We start from the raw sequence: 16,200 nt of genomic DNA on the forward strand, positions 1-16,200 counted from the left end.
CTAGAGTTCTGGACTCCCCCACCCCAGGGAAAAGACTTTGCCTATTTATCCTATCCATACCTCTCATAATTTTGTAAACCTCTATAAGGTCACCCCTCAGCCTCCGACGTTCCAGGGAAAACAGCCCCAGCCTATTCAACCTCTCCCTATAGCTCAAATCCTCAAACCTTCACAACATCCTTGTAAATCTTTTCTGAACCCTTTCAAGTTTCACAACATCTTTCCAACAGGAAGGAGACCAGAACTGCACGCAATATTCCAACAGTGGCCTAACCAATGTCCTATATAGCCGCAGCATGACCTCCATACTCCTGTACTCAATACTCTGACCAATAAAGGAAAGCATTCCAAATGTCTTCTTCACTATCCTATCTACCTGCAACTCCACTTTCAAGGAGCTATGAACCTGCACTCCAAGGTCTCTGTTCAGCAACACTCCCTAGGACCTTACCATTAAATGTAGAAATCCTGCTGAGATATGCTTTCCAAAAATGCAGCACCTCACATTGATCTAAATTAAACTCCATCTGCCATTCCTCAGCCCAATGACCCAAATGATGGTGGGGAACTGCCTTCTTTGTTCACAGAAGTCCTTTTGGTATTTTATACATCCATAATGCTGATAAAAAGATGAAATCCACAATTCTTACCCAACAACAGTGGTTGTAATGGATTTCCAACTCAAGATGAGAAATGGTTTGGAGGCGACATTAGAACCCATCTCTTGCCATTATCGTTCTAGGTCTACCCTAGTAGTTGAGGGCTTGGAAGATGCCGTATACATACTTTTGGCAAATTTCCATGAAAACCTTTTCGTTGCATTATATTTCTGAGAGATCTGGAATGCACTACCATGTGGTGGAATCAACCACAATAGCCAGAAGAGAAGAAAGTACTTTGAGAAAGTGCATTAAAGCTTTGGGTTAAGATTGGGAAAGTAAGTTTCATTGGATAGTTGAACACAAATCAGCACAAGCATAATGAGCTGAATTACCTTCTCTGCTGTATCATTTTGATTTGAATCTACTGCAATAAAAACTGAAGTGTTGGTGACTTCAAAATTTCAAACTCATGCAATCGCTGTATGAAATTAACACTTGCTTTTAAACACTGGATTTAAAGAATTCAGGCATTGCAAGTAGTTCTCACATATTGCAGGCCCTCTTGGCAATCATTTGGAACTTCACAGTTTTCTCAGGTTTTTTGTTCTCACCAGGAAAACAACAGTTTCTTATTGTCATACATGGAAAGGAGATAAGGGTCACTGACAATGACATGAATGAACTCAAGCAAAACTGGAGGTAGTGGGAATCAAGGGGATATCTCCACCAATACGGTTGTACCTATCAAAAAGGACGGTTCTTTGTAAGGTCAGTCATCCCAGCTCCAGAACATCTCCACAGAAGTTACTCAAGGAAGTGTACAGGGCCCAATGATCTTCAGCTTTGCCATCAATTAACTTACCTCCAACATAAAATCATACACGGAATGTCCGCTGACAATATCATGAGGTTCAGCACCATTCATGTTATTTAATCTCTTCTGCCTTCCACTCCATCACAGCAATTCCCATTTATTCCTTCCTGACCTGCACCCTTTCTCATCATCTGCTCGTCTTAAAAGCTTTGATCTCAACTTTTTCCACTTTTGATTAGAGGTCATCAACCTAAACCATTTCACTCTCTATTGAGATTGTTTGGAACGTTGAGAACATTCCCAGTATTTTGTTATTATTTATCAGTTTTGTGACATTTCTTCAAATTTCATAATGCTTTGGATGGGATTTATCTTGGCTCAGTTACATGTTGAATGACATTCTTGAATTTTGTCCAGTGTACCTTCAAAATCACATGTTGTGGAATGAAGTTTGAAAAGTTTCAATTGGTTGAAGGGGAGATAAAGAGCAGCAGCTTTCAGATCATGGCAAAACTGTTCTGGAATTGAAGCCTTGATGAAGCTACAGCAGTGTCACACTGATCCTTATTTTTAAGTGTTTTACACGCTTGAAAACTGTTGGTCAACATCAGATAGAGAACAGACCCCTCGTGTGTAATTTTCCCTGCAGTGACACCTTAAAGTAGTTCTGTGACAATATTGTGAATGGGGCCAGTAGGTTATGGGCTACAGTCTCTATTCATAACATCGCTGGACTGGAACTTCTTAATGATACTACAGGGAGATTTCACGTCCCTGGGCTGTCTCTAAACAGCAGTTTTAATGTACCTAACAAGAGAATAAGGGAGGAATGAGAGACATCAGTATGAATTCAGGCATGGAATTATGGACAATTAAAGTGACTAATTAGGCTGTAATTTGTTGTGTTGAGATGGCAACATAAACTACTGGCACAAAGCACAACTGGTTTATGACCATCATCAAAACTTAGATGAAATTAAATATTTTCTTTACTCCACTATCTACTCTTTTTGGTCATATTTATTACAATCTGAAAAATGAAATTCATGCCAATGACCACTGAGAAGTAGCTTTGCAAGTCAATAGTATTTGTATCATCTCTGAAGACTAGTGAGCAGTCACATTCCAGTAATTTTGGCAAAGTGAAAAGGAATAAAATGTGACACAAATGTGACTATACACAAATTATTCATCATATTTAGCATCAATATAATGCTGACAAACCTGAGCAAAAAGTGGGCCTTGTCTATTTTGCTTATATTCTTGCTAAGCTTGTCAGGAATTAACATGGCAGAATCGTGAAGCTACAACATCGAATAAAATAGTGACTATGTCCCACATGTTACATCATCACCTGTCAATTGACCACATACGTATTTTGAATTATATAGGAAAGTTCAAAGAATCCAGATATGGATAGATATATCTATGGAATAAAAGAGTGGACTCAGGCACACAGCACCTTGAATAATTTCAAGTACAGTCCATGACAACAGGTCGACTGCACAGGTTAAACAGCTGAATGTTACAAGAGTGCACTGCATAACGAAACTTAGAAACAGAGAAGCTGGAATTAAGGCACAGCGTTGTCAATAGTCCTACGCATTTAAAAGCTTACCTGCATGAAAAGCTCAACTATGGCTTCCTTGCAGGTTCTTTAAACCAGAGGGTCCAAAATCAACTTGCATCCTTCAGTTATACAGAAACGAAATATTATTGGAAATGAAAACTGGGTGATGCTGTGGAAAGAAATTCTTTCCTGCAGGACTCTAACCAATGACCAGTATATTGAAAATTACTGTCATACTTTCATTTTTGTTTTGCTTTCTGCTTTCTTATTCATCTAGTCAATATATTTTTTGCAAGGTAAGGAATTTTCTGTAGCAACTCAGTGCCTCAGCTCACCTCACTAAAAAGGGAATAGCAGGTGTGGCCAAAATATAAATGACCACTGAAAGGTCATGGGAAGAAAAATGTCTGCACAAAATGAAGTAAATTATACTTTTGTAGCCACCAAAGGTGGCCACTTAGCTCACTGTGCCTGTACGGATCCCCGAAAGAGAGTTTTACTTTTATTCCAGTACTTTTAGCCTGATTTCAAAACCTTTTTCCAAGGATTATTGATTTAATCTATAAACATCATTAAACCTCCTCTTCCAGGTAAAGTGTTTAAAAATGTAATTAAAATTAGCATTCAAAAGTTAAGCTTTAAACAGAACTAAAAATTCAATGACCTTAAATGCCATTTAAATGAACCCTCGCTAAAGCTTTCACTTCAAATTTGAAAATTGAGATTGCAATTTATGTAAAATATAATTAATCAACGTATTTTCAATTAAAATCTCTACAATCACATTTTAATTATTGCATACTTTAGTTAGACCACTTTGGACAATACTGTACACAATTCTGGCCTCCATAATGAAAATATGGAAGCAGAGAGAGATTTACATAAATAGTTTAAAAAGGAGACAGAGTTTACAGGTTAAGTGAGAAAAATTGAAGTTGTTTACTTTGACTTGAAGGAGTAAAAAAAAAAGCAGAGCATTGCTTCAGGTGGGTCTGGGTGGGATGGTCTTCAGAGATGTAGATGCGATGGGCCAAATGGCCTTGTGCCTTAAAACATGAGCACTCTCAGCAAAATAGATGAATCAACCATGTAAGTAGATTGAACAGGTATGATATAGTGGGGATTACACAGATGCATCTACAGGCTGACCAGAGATGAGAAAAGGACCATGAACACCCAAGGGCTTTAAGTCTTTAGAAAAGAGAGTCAAAATAGGAGGTGGGATAGCACAGCTGATTAAAACAAGGAAATTAATGTGATGTGAGAAAGAATATTAGCTCTGAAGTAGAATCTGTACAGGTGAGCTTAAAACACCAAAGGAGCAGAAAACAAAAAGGAGGAGTTGTATACAAACCCATAAAACCGTATTGGTTGTAATAGTGCGGATTGCATTAACAAAAAACGTTAGAGATGCAAGTTATCAAGACACAGTCATAAGCATGGACAATTTCAATTTGAGAGATTGGCAGTAGCAACACCAGACAGGAGGAATTCTTGTACAGCATTCAGAATATCTTCATGAATCAACATGTTGAGGAACCAACTAGAGAAAAACCATCCTCGACCGGGTAATATGTAACAAGAAAGGAATAACTGACAATCTAGTTACACGTAAGCCCTCAGGAAAGAGTGACCACTTCATTAAGGTGGAGAGTGAAGTAGTTATTTCTGAGACAAGAGTCCCGAATTAAAATAAAGGGAATTACAATGGTATGAGGCATAAGCTAGTTATAATAAATTGGGGATCATTTTTTAAAAGGACGGTGGTAGATAGGCAATGGTAAAAGTTTCAAGACACAGACAAACCACAAAAGTTATTCATTCTCGTCTGGCAGAAAAGTCAAGTGGGAAACATGGCTAGACCGTGGCTAACAAGGGAAATTAGAGGTAGCATTAAACTCACGGAAATGCATACAAATTGTTCCTCCCCCCACAAAAAAAGAGCAAACCTGGAGATTGAGAACAATTTGGATTCCAGACAAAGGAACTGATTACGAGAGGGGAAACAGAGTGAGAGAGTAAGCTTGCAAGGAACAAACTTGATAGTAAAAGCCTTCTACAGGTATGTGAAGAGAAAAAGATTAGTAATGATGAATATAGGTCCCAACAGAAACAGGGGAATTTATAATGGAGAACAAAGACATGGCAGACCAATTAAATAAAAAACAAAAGAACTGCGGATGCTGGAAATCAGAAACAAAGACAGCCATGCTCTTACTGAATGTTGCAGCAGGTTTGAGAGGTCTAATTGTTTACTTCTGCGCCTATTTTGCACACTTGTGCCATTAAAGAATAAAAATAGAAAGACTAAAGGGTGACCCAAGATATCTTAAGATGGCGAAACGGTTTGATTAGGTTATGTAGATATTTGAAACAACATGGAATGCTGAAGAAACTCAGTTAACTTTTCAAGACTCTTCTTCCTAACTTCTTAGGTGTGTCAAGAGGAACATGTTCTCCTAACTCGATCAGTCAGCATCCCTCAATTTGGAATACTTCTATTACGTCTCTTCTTCTGTTACGCTTCTCTACTTTAAAGTATGACACTGCAGTCTGTAGGTTGTAAGTCTAGCACAACTTACTTGCTTTCGTACTCCACCCCTAGTTACAAGGGCAAGTACGGCATGTGTTTTCTTAACTACCTTATCAACTTTTTTTGGAAAACTTTTAAAGTTTGGCAACTTTGCAAACTTGGCACATTTTGCTCATCTTCCCCTAAAAATAGTACCACAATGATAATACCTCCCAGTGTTATTTATCTTGAAGTACACCACTTTGAACTTAATATTAAATTGCATCAAGACATGTGTCCACCTAAGATGCATTTCTGGGCATCCCAAGGTTGTGAAAAGATATTGTAGAGAAGTAAATTATCTTTCCCCTTATAACAAGGGATTCAAAATAGATACAGTATTTGATTTCTGATTTTAAAAAAGTCACCTCAACTTGATTTTCTCTCTCTCTCTTCATTGCTGAATGTTTCTACCACTTATTTTTTTTTTTTACAGACTGCAGTTCATTGCATTTGAGAGTTTACTACTATGTAAAAAATGGATAGTGACCATGAAATTGCACTTAATATTTGGATTTCCCTGCTACAATGTGACTATTCATCTAGTAATGAAGTACATGGCACTCGACATCAATCCTTCAACATCTCTATATCTAGAGAAGTCCAGACTGAGCTTGATGAGGATTTCTCAGTTTTGACAAGACCAATGATAAAAAGTAAAGCACAGCACTATTTGAAAAGTTCACAATTTACCAAGAGAAAATACCAAAATGCATATTCAAGACGCTCGAAATTAATTTGAAATAAAAGACAATCCATTGGCAAAAATAGGTAAACATTATTTTAATTATCCAAGACTATTAGCATTAGAGTTAACAGACAGCAAACGCAGTCATGTTTATAGCTCTTCAATTTAAAGGAAACAGCTACCAGCTTACCATTGGAATCCATGAAGATCTGGAAAGTATCACCACATTTAGGTTGGCTAGTTTTACAGTAAGATTAATTGCACAACTTTAACTTTCAGGTGCATCCCAAGATGACTTCCAGAATGACTAATTTTCATTGTGCAGAAAATAATTAAATCAGTTCATCACAATCAAGAATAATCCACAAAATATTTTGAACTGAACAATGATTTGCTTGGTAGTCTGGAAGCAAGAGACTTTAGGGGACCAAATCAAGAGTCACGGTATTGATGATATTGCAAGAATCCAGAAAACAGTATTGGCCCAGTGTGGTCTAATTAGCACACAATCAACAATGCAGTCTTTCCTTCATTCAGTTAGTGGCTTTCTCCTTTCTTTCCAGCAATCTAGGAATACAAATTTAGAGTATTGATTACATAAAACAAACCACAATTTCAATACTTTTAACTTAACATGTTGGCTATAAATCTGTCAGTTGACAAAATTTTACTGAGAATTTATTTCAAAGGGAATGGAATATATAAACAGGAAAATTTTGCTGAACTACACAAGGAACAGTACTAGTCAGACCGCAACTCAAATACTGCCAACAGTCTGCTGCCTCTTACCCAAAAGAAAAATGTACTAGTGTTGGAGGCAGTCCAGATAAGGTTCACTAGGTTGATCCCAGGTATGGAAGACTCTCCTTGTAGGTCTGGCCTGTACTCAGTGGAGTTTAGAAATTAGATTCAACCTTATTGAAACATACAAGATTCTTAGGTGACTCAATAGGTTCAACATGGCAAGGCTGTTTCCCCATGAAAAACAGTTGAGTGTCGGTATTGAAAAAGCAGACAGGTCAGGCAGCATCAGAGGAACAGGAGAATCCTTGTTTCGGGCAAAAGCCCTTCATCAGGCCCATCTCTTGCTCCTTGGATGCTGCCTGACCTGCTGTGCTTTTCCAGCACCAGACTCTCGAATCTAATCTCCAGCACCTGCAGTCCTCACTTTCCCCTTGAGGTACAGTCTAAGGTCAGAGGGCATATTCTTAGAGTAAAAGGGTTACTGTTCTAAGGCAGAGAAAAGGCAGAACTCGCTTGGTCGCAGAATAATGAATTTGTACACTTAAACACTACTGAGGGCTGTAGAGGCTGGGTCATTAAATATATTCAAAACTGAGAAAGACATGTTTAATCTGTAAGGGCTATTGGGAAAAGGCAGGCAAGTACTGGTGAGGATATCAGGACAGTCTTGATGTCACTGAACAGCAGAGCAGACTCAATGGGCTGAATGACCCACTTCAGCCCCTACATCTTATTGTTTTATGGTATTGAGGATAATATATCATAGGGGATTGGTCAACTATTAAAAGACAGTTAGTGTAAAAGGAGGCATTTTCAGGATGGCAACCTGTCATTCGTATGAATCAGGACTGGGGCCAGAATTGATGACTTGGATTATGTAAGTGAATACATTTGCTTCACTTTGTTTTTACAGATGATACAAAAATAGGTAAGGTGGCAACTAGTGAGGCTGCGGAGGGATATACAAGGTTAAGTGAGGGAGCAGAAACTTGGCAATGGAATGCAATGTGGAAAATGTGAGGTTATGATTTCAAGGTTATCTTTGCTTTCAAGATGATGATCGTTTCTGTTCTCTAGCTAAAGGAGTTAAAGGGTATGGAGTAAAAGCAGAAACAGGCTTCAGAGTGAGATGATATCACAAAGCTTGCATATACATTTAGAAATTAATAAGAAAGTCAAATGCACCGTTCACCTTTATTTCAATAAAAAACAATATACAGACAGGGAAGTCTTGCTAAACTATATAAGACTCTAATTAGACAATACCTGGAATCCTGTGAAAGTTTTTGTCCTCTTAATAGAGAGAGTTAACAATTAGATCTAACCAAGAATATTTGAGATAGCAAAGAGAAGTAGCTAGAATTTATTGTTTTACTTTTCACATTATCCAACCCCAGTAGAGATCCCCGTATAACTACTAATCATTAGCAATGTCTATATGCAGTCAGATCAGGATAATACTCCTACTCAGGCTAAGTAACAACTTCCATTCACAACACACAAGTGCTAAGCAATGACCAGCTCCAAAAAGAGAGAATCTAACAATTACCCCTTGATATTCAATAGCTTTGCCATTGTTGAATTGGACACTAACTTCCTCAGGGGTTATCACCGACTAGAAACTCAAGCGGATCTGTTAAACAAATATTGGGGCTGAAAGAGCAGATCAAAAGCTAGGAATTCCTGACTCCTCAAAGTCTGCCCACCATCTGCAAGGCATAAGTCATAAATACTCTCATTGCCTGGCTCCAAGAACACAAACTCAACATTCATGGAAAGCAGCCTGTAAGTTTGGCACTGCATCCATTTCTTTAAACATTCATTCCCCCTGCCTTTGACGCATTACAACTGCAGTGTGTACCATCTACAAGATACACTGCAGCAATTAGCCAAGGCTCCATCAAAAGCACACAAACTATAGCCACTATGACCATAAACATCATGAGCAAGAGATGCCCACGTCCAGTGAAGGAATAAGATAAGACGTGTGCAGGAATTATAGGGGATTTGAGCACCAGTTAGGGAAGACAAAAGTGCTATTCAACAACTTTAGCCTGCTATATTACCATTTTTTTCACTGTTGCTGGGTCAAAATCCTGGAATGTACTAACACTACATGGACTGCAATAGTTCAAAAACGCTGCTCACTACCACTTTCATGTGTAATAAGGAATGAGCAACAGATGCTGTAAAAATCAAATAAAAGCCAAAAGAATTGTGGATGCTGTAAATCAGAAACAAAATCAAACTGCTGGAAAAACTCAGCAGGTCTGGCAGCATCTGTGGAGAGAAACCAGAGTTAACATTTCAGGTTGAGTGACCCTTCCTCAGATCTGAGGGGTTCTGAGGAAGGGTCACTCGACCTGAAACGTTAATTCTGATTTTTCTCCACAAATGCTGCCAGACCTGCTGAGCCTTTCCAGCAATTTCTGTTTTTGTTGCTGTTTTTGCAGCTACACTTAAATCCTGTGAAAACTAAAATAGGCGTTTACTCAAAAAAATTCCAAAAGATTTTATGATAAATCTGAGACTGGTACAGTTGAGAACAGAAGCCAGTCAAACAGTCAGGGCAGACAGGGACAAGGTAGGACTAATAAATTAAACTGCATTTATTCCCACGCAAGGGGCCTAACAGGGAAGGCAAATGAACTCAGGTATGGATAGGGAGTAGGATATCATAGCAATTACAGAAAAATTCCTCAAGGATGGGCAGGACTGGTAGCTTAATGTTCCAGGATACAAATGCTACAGGAAGGATAGAAGGGGAGGCGAGAGAGGAAGGGTGGGGGTAGGGGTGACATTTTTAGTAAGGGATAGCATTACAGCTGTGCTGAGGGAGGACATGCCCAGAAATACATCCAGGGAAGTTACTTGGATGGAACTGAGAAATAAGAAAGGGATGATCACCTTATTGGGATTGTATAATAGACCCCCTAATAGTCAGAGGGAAACTGAGAAACAAACTTGCAAGGAGATTTCAGCTATCTGTAAGAAAAATAGGGTGGTTATGGTAGGGGATTTTAACTTTCCAAACAGACTGGGACTGCCATAGTATTAAGGGTTTAGATGGAGAGGAATTTCTTAAGTATGTACAAGACAATTTTCTGATTCAGTATGTGGATGTACCTACCAAAGAAGGTGCAAAATCTGACCTACTCTTGGGAAATAAGGCAAGGCAGGTGACCAAGGTGTCAGTGGGGGAGCACTTTGGGGCCAGCGACCATAATTCTATTCGATTTTAAATAATGATGGAAAAGGATAGACCAGATCTAAAAGGTGAAGTTCTAAATTGGAGAAAAGCCAATTCTGACAGTATTAGGCAAGAACTTTCAAAATCTGACTGGGAGCAGATGTTCGCAGGTAAAGGGACAGCAGGAAAATGGGAAGCCTTCAGAAGTGAGATAACGAGAATCCAGAGAAAGATATACCTGTTAGGGTGAAAGGGAAGGCTGGTAGGTATAGGGAATGCTGGATGATTAAAGAAATTGAGGGTTAAGAAAAGGAAGGAAGCATGTGTGAGGTATAGACAGGATAGATTGAGTGAATCCTTAGAAGAGTATAAAGGAAGTAGGAGCAAACTTAAGAGGGAAATCAGGAGGGCAAAAAGGGGACATATGCGATAGCTTTGGCAAATAGAATTAAGGAGAACCCAAAGAGTTCTTACAAATACATTTAGGACAAAAGGGAACTGAGGAGAGAATAGGACCCCTTAAAGATCAGCAAGGCGGCCTTTGTGTGGAGCCGCAGAAAATGGGGGAGCTACAAAATGAGTATTTTGCATCAGGATTTACTGTGGAAAAGGACCTGGAAGATATAGACTGTAGGGAAATAGATGGTGACATCTTGCGAATATCCATATTACAGAGGAGGAAGTGCTGGATGTCTTGAAACACATGAAAGTGGATAAATCCCCAGAACCTGATCAGGTATACCCTAGAACTCTGTGGGATGCTAGAGAAGTGATTGCTGGGCCTTTTGCTGAGGTATTTGTATCATCAGTAGCCACAGGTGAGGTGCCGGAAGACTGGAGGTTGGCTAACGTGGTGCCACTGTTTAAGGGTGGTAAGGACAAATCAGGGAACTATAGACCAGTGAGCCTGACGTCAGTGATGGGCATGTTGTTGGAGGGAATCCTGAGGGACTGGATGCACATGTATTTGGAAAGGCAAGGACTGATTAGGAATAGTCAACATGGTTTTGTACGTGGGAAATCATGCCTCAAAAAACTCAAATCAAGTTTCTGAAGAAGTAACAAAGAGGAGTTGAGGGCAGAGTGGTAGATGGGATCTATATGGACAACAACAAGGTGTTCAACAAGGTTCCTCATGGGAGACTGGTTAGCAAGGTTAGATCTTGCGGAATACAGGGAGAACAGCCATTTGGATACAGAACTTGCTCAAAGGTAGAAGACAGAGGGTGGTGGTGGTGGTGGTGGTGGAGGGTTGTTTTTTCAGACTGGAGATCCGTGACCGGTGGAGTGCCACAAGGATCGGTGGTGGGTCCTCTACATTTTGTCATTTACATAAACGATTTGAATGTGAGCATAAGAGGTACATTTCATAAGTTTGCAGATGACACCAAAATTGGAGGTGTAGTGGACAGCGAAGAGGGTTACCTCTGATTACAACAGGATCTTGACCAGATGGGCCAATGGGCTGAGAAGTGGCAGATGGAGTTTAATTCAGATAAATGAGAGGTGCTGCATTTTGGGAAAGCAAATCTTAGCAGGACTTATACACTTAATAGTAAGATTCTAGGGAGTGTTGCTGAACAAAGAAATTGGAGTGCAGGTTCCTAGCTCCTTGAAAGTGGAGTCACAGGTAGATAGGATAGCGAAGGCAGCATTTGGTATGCTTTCCTTTATTGGTCAGAGTATTGAGTACAGGAGTTGGGAGGGTATTTGCAGCATACAGGACATTGGTTAGGCCACTGTTGGAATATTGCGTGCAATTCTCGTCTCCTTCCTGTCGGAAAGATGTTGTGAAACTTGAAAGGGTTCAGAAGAGAGTTACAAGGATATTGCCAGGGTTGGAGGATTTGAGCTATAGGGAGAGGCTGAACAGGCTGGGGCTGTTTTCCCTGGAACGTCAAGACGCTTATAGAGGTTAATAAAATTATGAGGGACATGGATAAGATAAATAGACAAAGTCTTTTCCCTGGGTTCGGGGAGTCCAGAACTAGAGGGCATAGGTTCAGGGTGAGAGGGGAAAGATATAAAAGAGATCTACGGGGTAACGTTTTCACACAGAGGGTGGTATGTGTATGGAATGAGCTGCCAGAGGAGGTGGTGGAGGCTGGTACAATTGCAACATTTAAGAGGTATTTGGATGGATATGTGAACAGGAAGGGTTTGCAGAGATATTGGCCGGGGGGTGCTGGCAGGTGGGACTAGATAGGGTTGGGGTACCTGGTCAGCATGGACAGGTTGGACCGAAGCGTCTGTTTCCATGCTATACATCTCTTTGACTCCACGTACAGAGGAACCTCAATTATCCAAATAAGAGCTTAAGGTCCCGATAGAAACATAAAGAAGTGTTTCCAGCACCGATTGAGTCTTTTGTTTACAGTGATTAAAAATGAACTCTGCTCACTGAAATGCTGCCGAGAACAGTCCTGGACATCAATGAGCCCAGGTACTGTCTCCAAATGACTGACTGCCCACGCAACTCCCCTTCTCCAGAATTATCCAGTAAAGGGCAAAGGTGAGTGTGAATGCACGAGTGAGCGGGGATGAGAGAAAGAGGGCGAGGACGAGGGAGAGAAAAACAATACAGGGCGAGAGAAAGAGAGAAAGAGAGAAGGGGCGAGCGAGGGACAGGGGGCGAGCGAGGGACAGGGGGCGAGCGAGGGACAGGGGGCGAGCGAGGGACAGGGGGCGAGCGAGGGACAGGGGGCGAGCGAGGGACAGGGGGCGAGCGAGGGACAGGGGGCGAGCGAGGGACAGGGGGCGAGCGAGGGACAGGGGGCGAGCGAGGGACAGGGGGCGAGCGAGGGACAGGGGGCGAGCGAGGGACAGGGGGCGAGCGAGGGACAGGGGGCGAGCGAGGGACAGGGGGCGAGCGAGGGACAGGGGGCGAGCGAGGGACAGGGGGCGAGCGAGGGACAGGGGGCGAGCGAGGGACAGGGGGCGAGCGAGGGACAGGGGGCGAGCGAGGGACAGGGGGCGAGCGAGGGACAGGGGGCGAGCGAGGGACAGGGGGCGAGCGAGGGACAGGGGGCGAGCGAGGGACAGGGGGCGAGCGAGGGACAGGGGGCGAGCGAGGGACAGGGGGCGAGCGAGGGACAGGGGGCGAGCGAGGGACAGGGGGCGAGCGAGGGACAGGGGGCGAGCGAGGGACAGGGGGCGAGCGAGGGACAGGGGGCGAGCGAGGGACAGGGGGCGAGCGAGGGACAGGGGGCGAGCGAGGGACAGGGGGCGAGCGAGGGACAGGGGGCGAGCGAGGGACAGGGGGCGAGCGAGGGACAGGGGGCGAGCGAGGGACAGAGGGCGAGCGAGGGACAGAGGGCGAGCGAGTCAAGGCATGGGCTGGGTTGGAGGTGCAGTCGGGGGTGGACTAGGTGGGCGTGGGTCCAGGAACTCGTGCGCAGTAAGCTGCTGTCTACTCTCCTGAACAGGGAGCAGACTTAGCAAGTGCTTGCTGTGTCAATCCCAATGAACGAATTGGGACAGGAGGGAAGGCGAGGCTTCAGCAATGCTGCAGGTCCCTTATATGCGAGTGTGTGTCTGCTCAGAAACAAACCCTGAGACAGAGAGAGGGAGCAAGGCAGGCAGACCGAGGAAAAAGGAAACTTCAGCCCCAGGAGAGAGACGTTGATTCAATTAACTGAATAATCAATTATCTCAACAAAATGGTGCCCGCCCATCTCGTTCAGATAATAGAGGATCCTCTGTACAGTTTTTAATGCCCTTTGGCTTTGAACTGCTGTCTATCATCTCTCAGAATCACAAGTTTGAGAAATGCGAGTGTAGCCTCTGATATCTGACAATCAGTTTTTACTAAATTTGTTCACAGGACGCAAATGTCCTTGGCTCGGCCAACATTTATCACCAGTTTCTGACAAACAGGAAATAGAACTATACACTTGCATTCTAGTAATCAAGTTAATCAATATATTAAAATTTAAGCATGTTAAACTCACCCGTCTGAAATCCAACATATTTGTTGTTTGCACAGGGGTTCCAATAAACGCAAGGTAGTTAATTCTTGTGGTGTCCTCATCACCCTGATTTGATTTGATAAAAAGCTGAAAAACAGAAGTAAATTGCAGGAGATTTAATTGGAGCATATAAGCAAGTTTGTCTTTTGCAATACCTGATCAGTTACACACTTTCTCAATACTGTGGCTCCTGGAAGCAAACTGTTACTAATTTTACACAAGCATCTCTGTGCTGACTTATTCAAGTGCTATTGCAAAATCAGCACATCTTCAGCTGGCAATATGGTTTTACTCATCCGAAAGAAAAATGGGGAAGACAGTTATAGTAATCTAAGAAATGTACAACAGCTATTTCTTTTTCCAAACCAGCTATACAAAAGTCACTTATTTCTTTAAATACTAACTCACCTCTTATTTGCAAAAACTCTCTGGATTTACAAATTAACACAAAGGTTAAGTTTATTCAGGAGAATAGATTCCGTTCAGAATGGAAACAGGCCCTTCGGCCCAACAAGTTCACACTGACCCTCCGAAGAGTAACCCACCCAGACCCATTCTACTACATTTACCCTTGACTAATGCACCTCACACCATGGGCAATTTAACATGGCCAATTCACCTGACAGGCACATCTTTGGATTGTGGGAGGAAACCCACCCTTTTATTGATTGAATAAAACACCTAATAAACGATAACTGTTCATGACAAGCACCAAATTAGAAGTGAGAACATTAGGAAAGGCAGTAGCATTGTGATAACGACATGAGGCTGATAATCCAGATACCTTTGCTAATGTTCTGGGGACATCGGTTTGAATTCCACCATGGCTGATGGTGAAATGTGAATTCACTAACAATTGCAATTAAAGGCTATTCTAAAGACAACCCTCGCCGACTATCATAAAACCTCATCTCGGTTCCTGATTTTTTTTTGGGGGGAGCGGTGGACTTGATCATCTTAGCCAATCTAGTCTGCATGTGTGATTCTAGACCTAAGCAAATGCAGTTGATTCTTAACTGCCTTCTGAGATAGCGCACAGCACCAGTTTAACAGCAATCTCGGATTGGCAACAAATGACTTTGCCAGCAGTGCCAACAACCCATGCAAGAACAAAACAAAAAGGTTAGTCCCATTCCTTCAGACAAGGAGAGACAAAAGAAAAATTTCAATTTTTTTTCTTCCTCAATCGAGCTTTCTTTCCCTGCATTTGTTTGATCAATTCACCCAACTTCAGTCATTCCTATTTATTTTGCAAACTTCAAATCTCAATGATCAATGACATGTATTCTTCTTTCTGCCATTCAGCAATGGCACAGATCCCTGTCACCCTCATTACATCAAGTATCATTTCCAGTATGTTAGTCTGCAAATGTTTGAAATGAAGGGACGCTGCAAAGCTTGCAGCATATGCATTGTAATATCACACTTCAACAACTTTCTGATAAAATTGTTACCGATTCTCCATTTTATGCTTCTTTGGATATTTTAACAATAATCTGAAGCATTTACAAGGTCACTTGTTTTTGAATGTTTTGTACAGGTAATAGTATTTGCAGTTCATGGAGACAAGAGCATAAGATAGAGGAGGAGTGGGTCATCTGGTCCCTTAATTTTGCCCTGCCATTTTCCAAGATTCTCAAGGTTCTGAAAAGGGTTACTGGACCCGAAACATGAACAATACTTTCTCTCCACAGATGCTGCCTGAAGTCGAGTTTTTCTAGCAATTAATGATTTTTCTTCTTTAGGATAATGACTGATCTGCCCCAGGCCTCAATTTCTCTTTGATGCCATCTCTTCATAGCCTTCAACACATCAATATCACACAAATCTACCCACCTGCTTTAAACTATGATCCAACCTCCAGAACTGAGGTGGAGAATTGCAGACATTCACTAACCTTCAGGATCACTTTTGAATGAGTTTTCCCTTAGTTTGTCTCAAAATGAGAGTCTCAAACTTTGTCCCCAAGTTTGAGACTCCCTCTCTAGTGGAAACATCATCTTACCATCTACCCTGTCAAGCCCTTGAGAATCCTGTACGTTACAACAAGAT

The 16,200-nt window shown here is 41.6% G+C and overlaps 1 protein-coding gene across 1 annotated transcript in view; it reads right to left on the minus strand.

The window, feature by feature from the left end:
• Positions 1-6,326: 6,326 nt before the first annotated feature.
• The window catches only part of txnl1 (thioredoxin-like 1), a 36,000-nt gene continuing 26,126 nt past the window's right edge, over positions 6,327-16,200 (minus strand). Inside the window, exons 7-8 of the mRNA XM_060829110.1 lie at positions 14,131-14,235; positions 6,327-6,813 (exon numbers count right to left, since the gene is read on the minus strand). Coding sequence (XP_060685093.1) covers positions 6,784-6,813; positions 14,131-14,235 — 135 coding nt within the window. The 3' untranslated portion in view covers positions 6,327-6,783. The remainder of the gene's footprint in view (positions 6,814-14,130; positions 14,236-16,200) is intronic.

The sequence above is a fragment of the Hemiscyllium ocellatum genome, chromosome 1 (assembly GCF_020745735.1).
Source record: "Hemiscyllium ocellatum isolate sHemOce1 chromosome 1, sHemOce1.pat.X.cur, whole genome shotgun sequence".
Lineage (NCBI taxonomy): Eukaryota > Metazoa > Chordata > Chondrichthyes > Orectolobiformes > Hemiscylliidae > Hemiscyllium > Hemiscyllium ocellatum.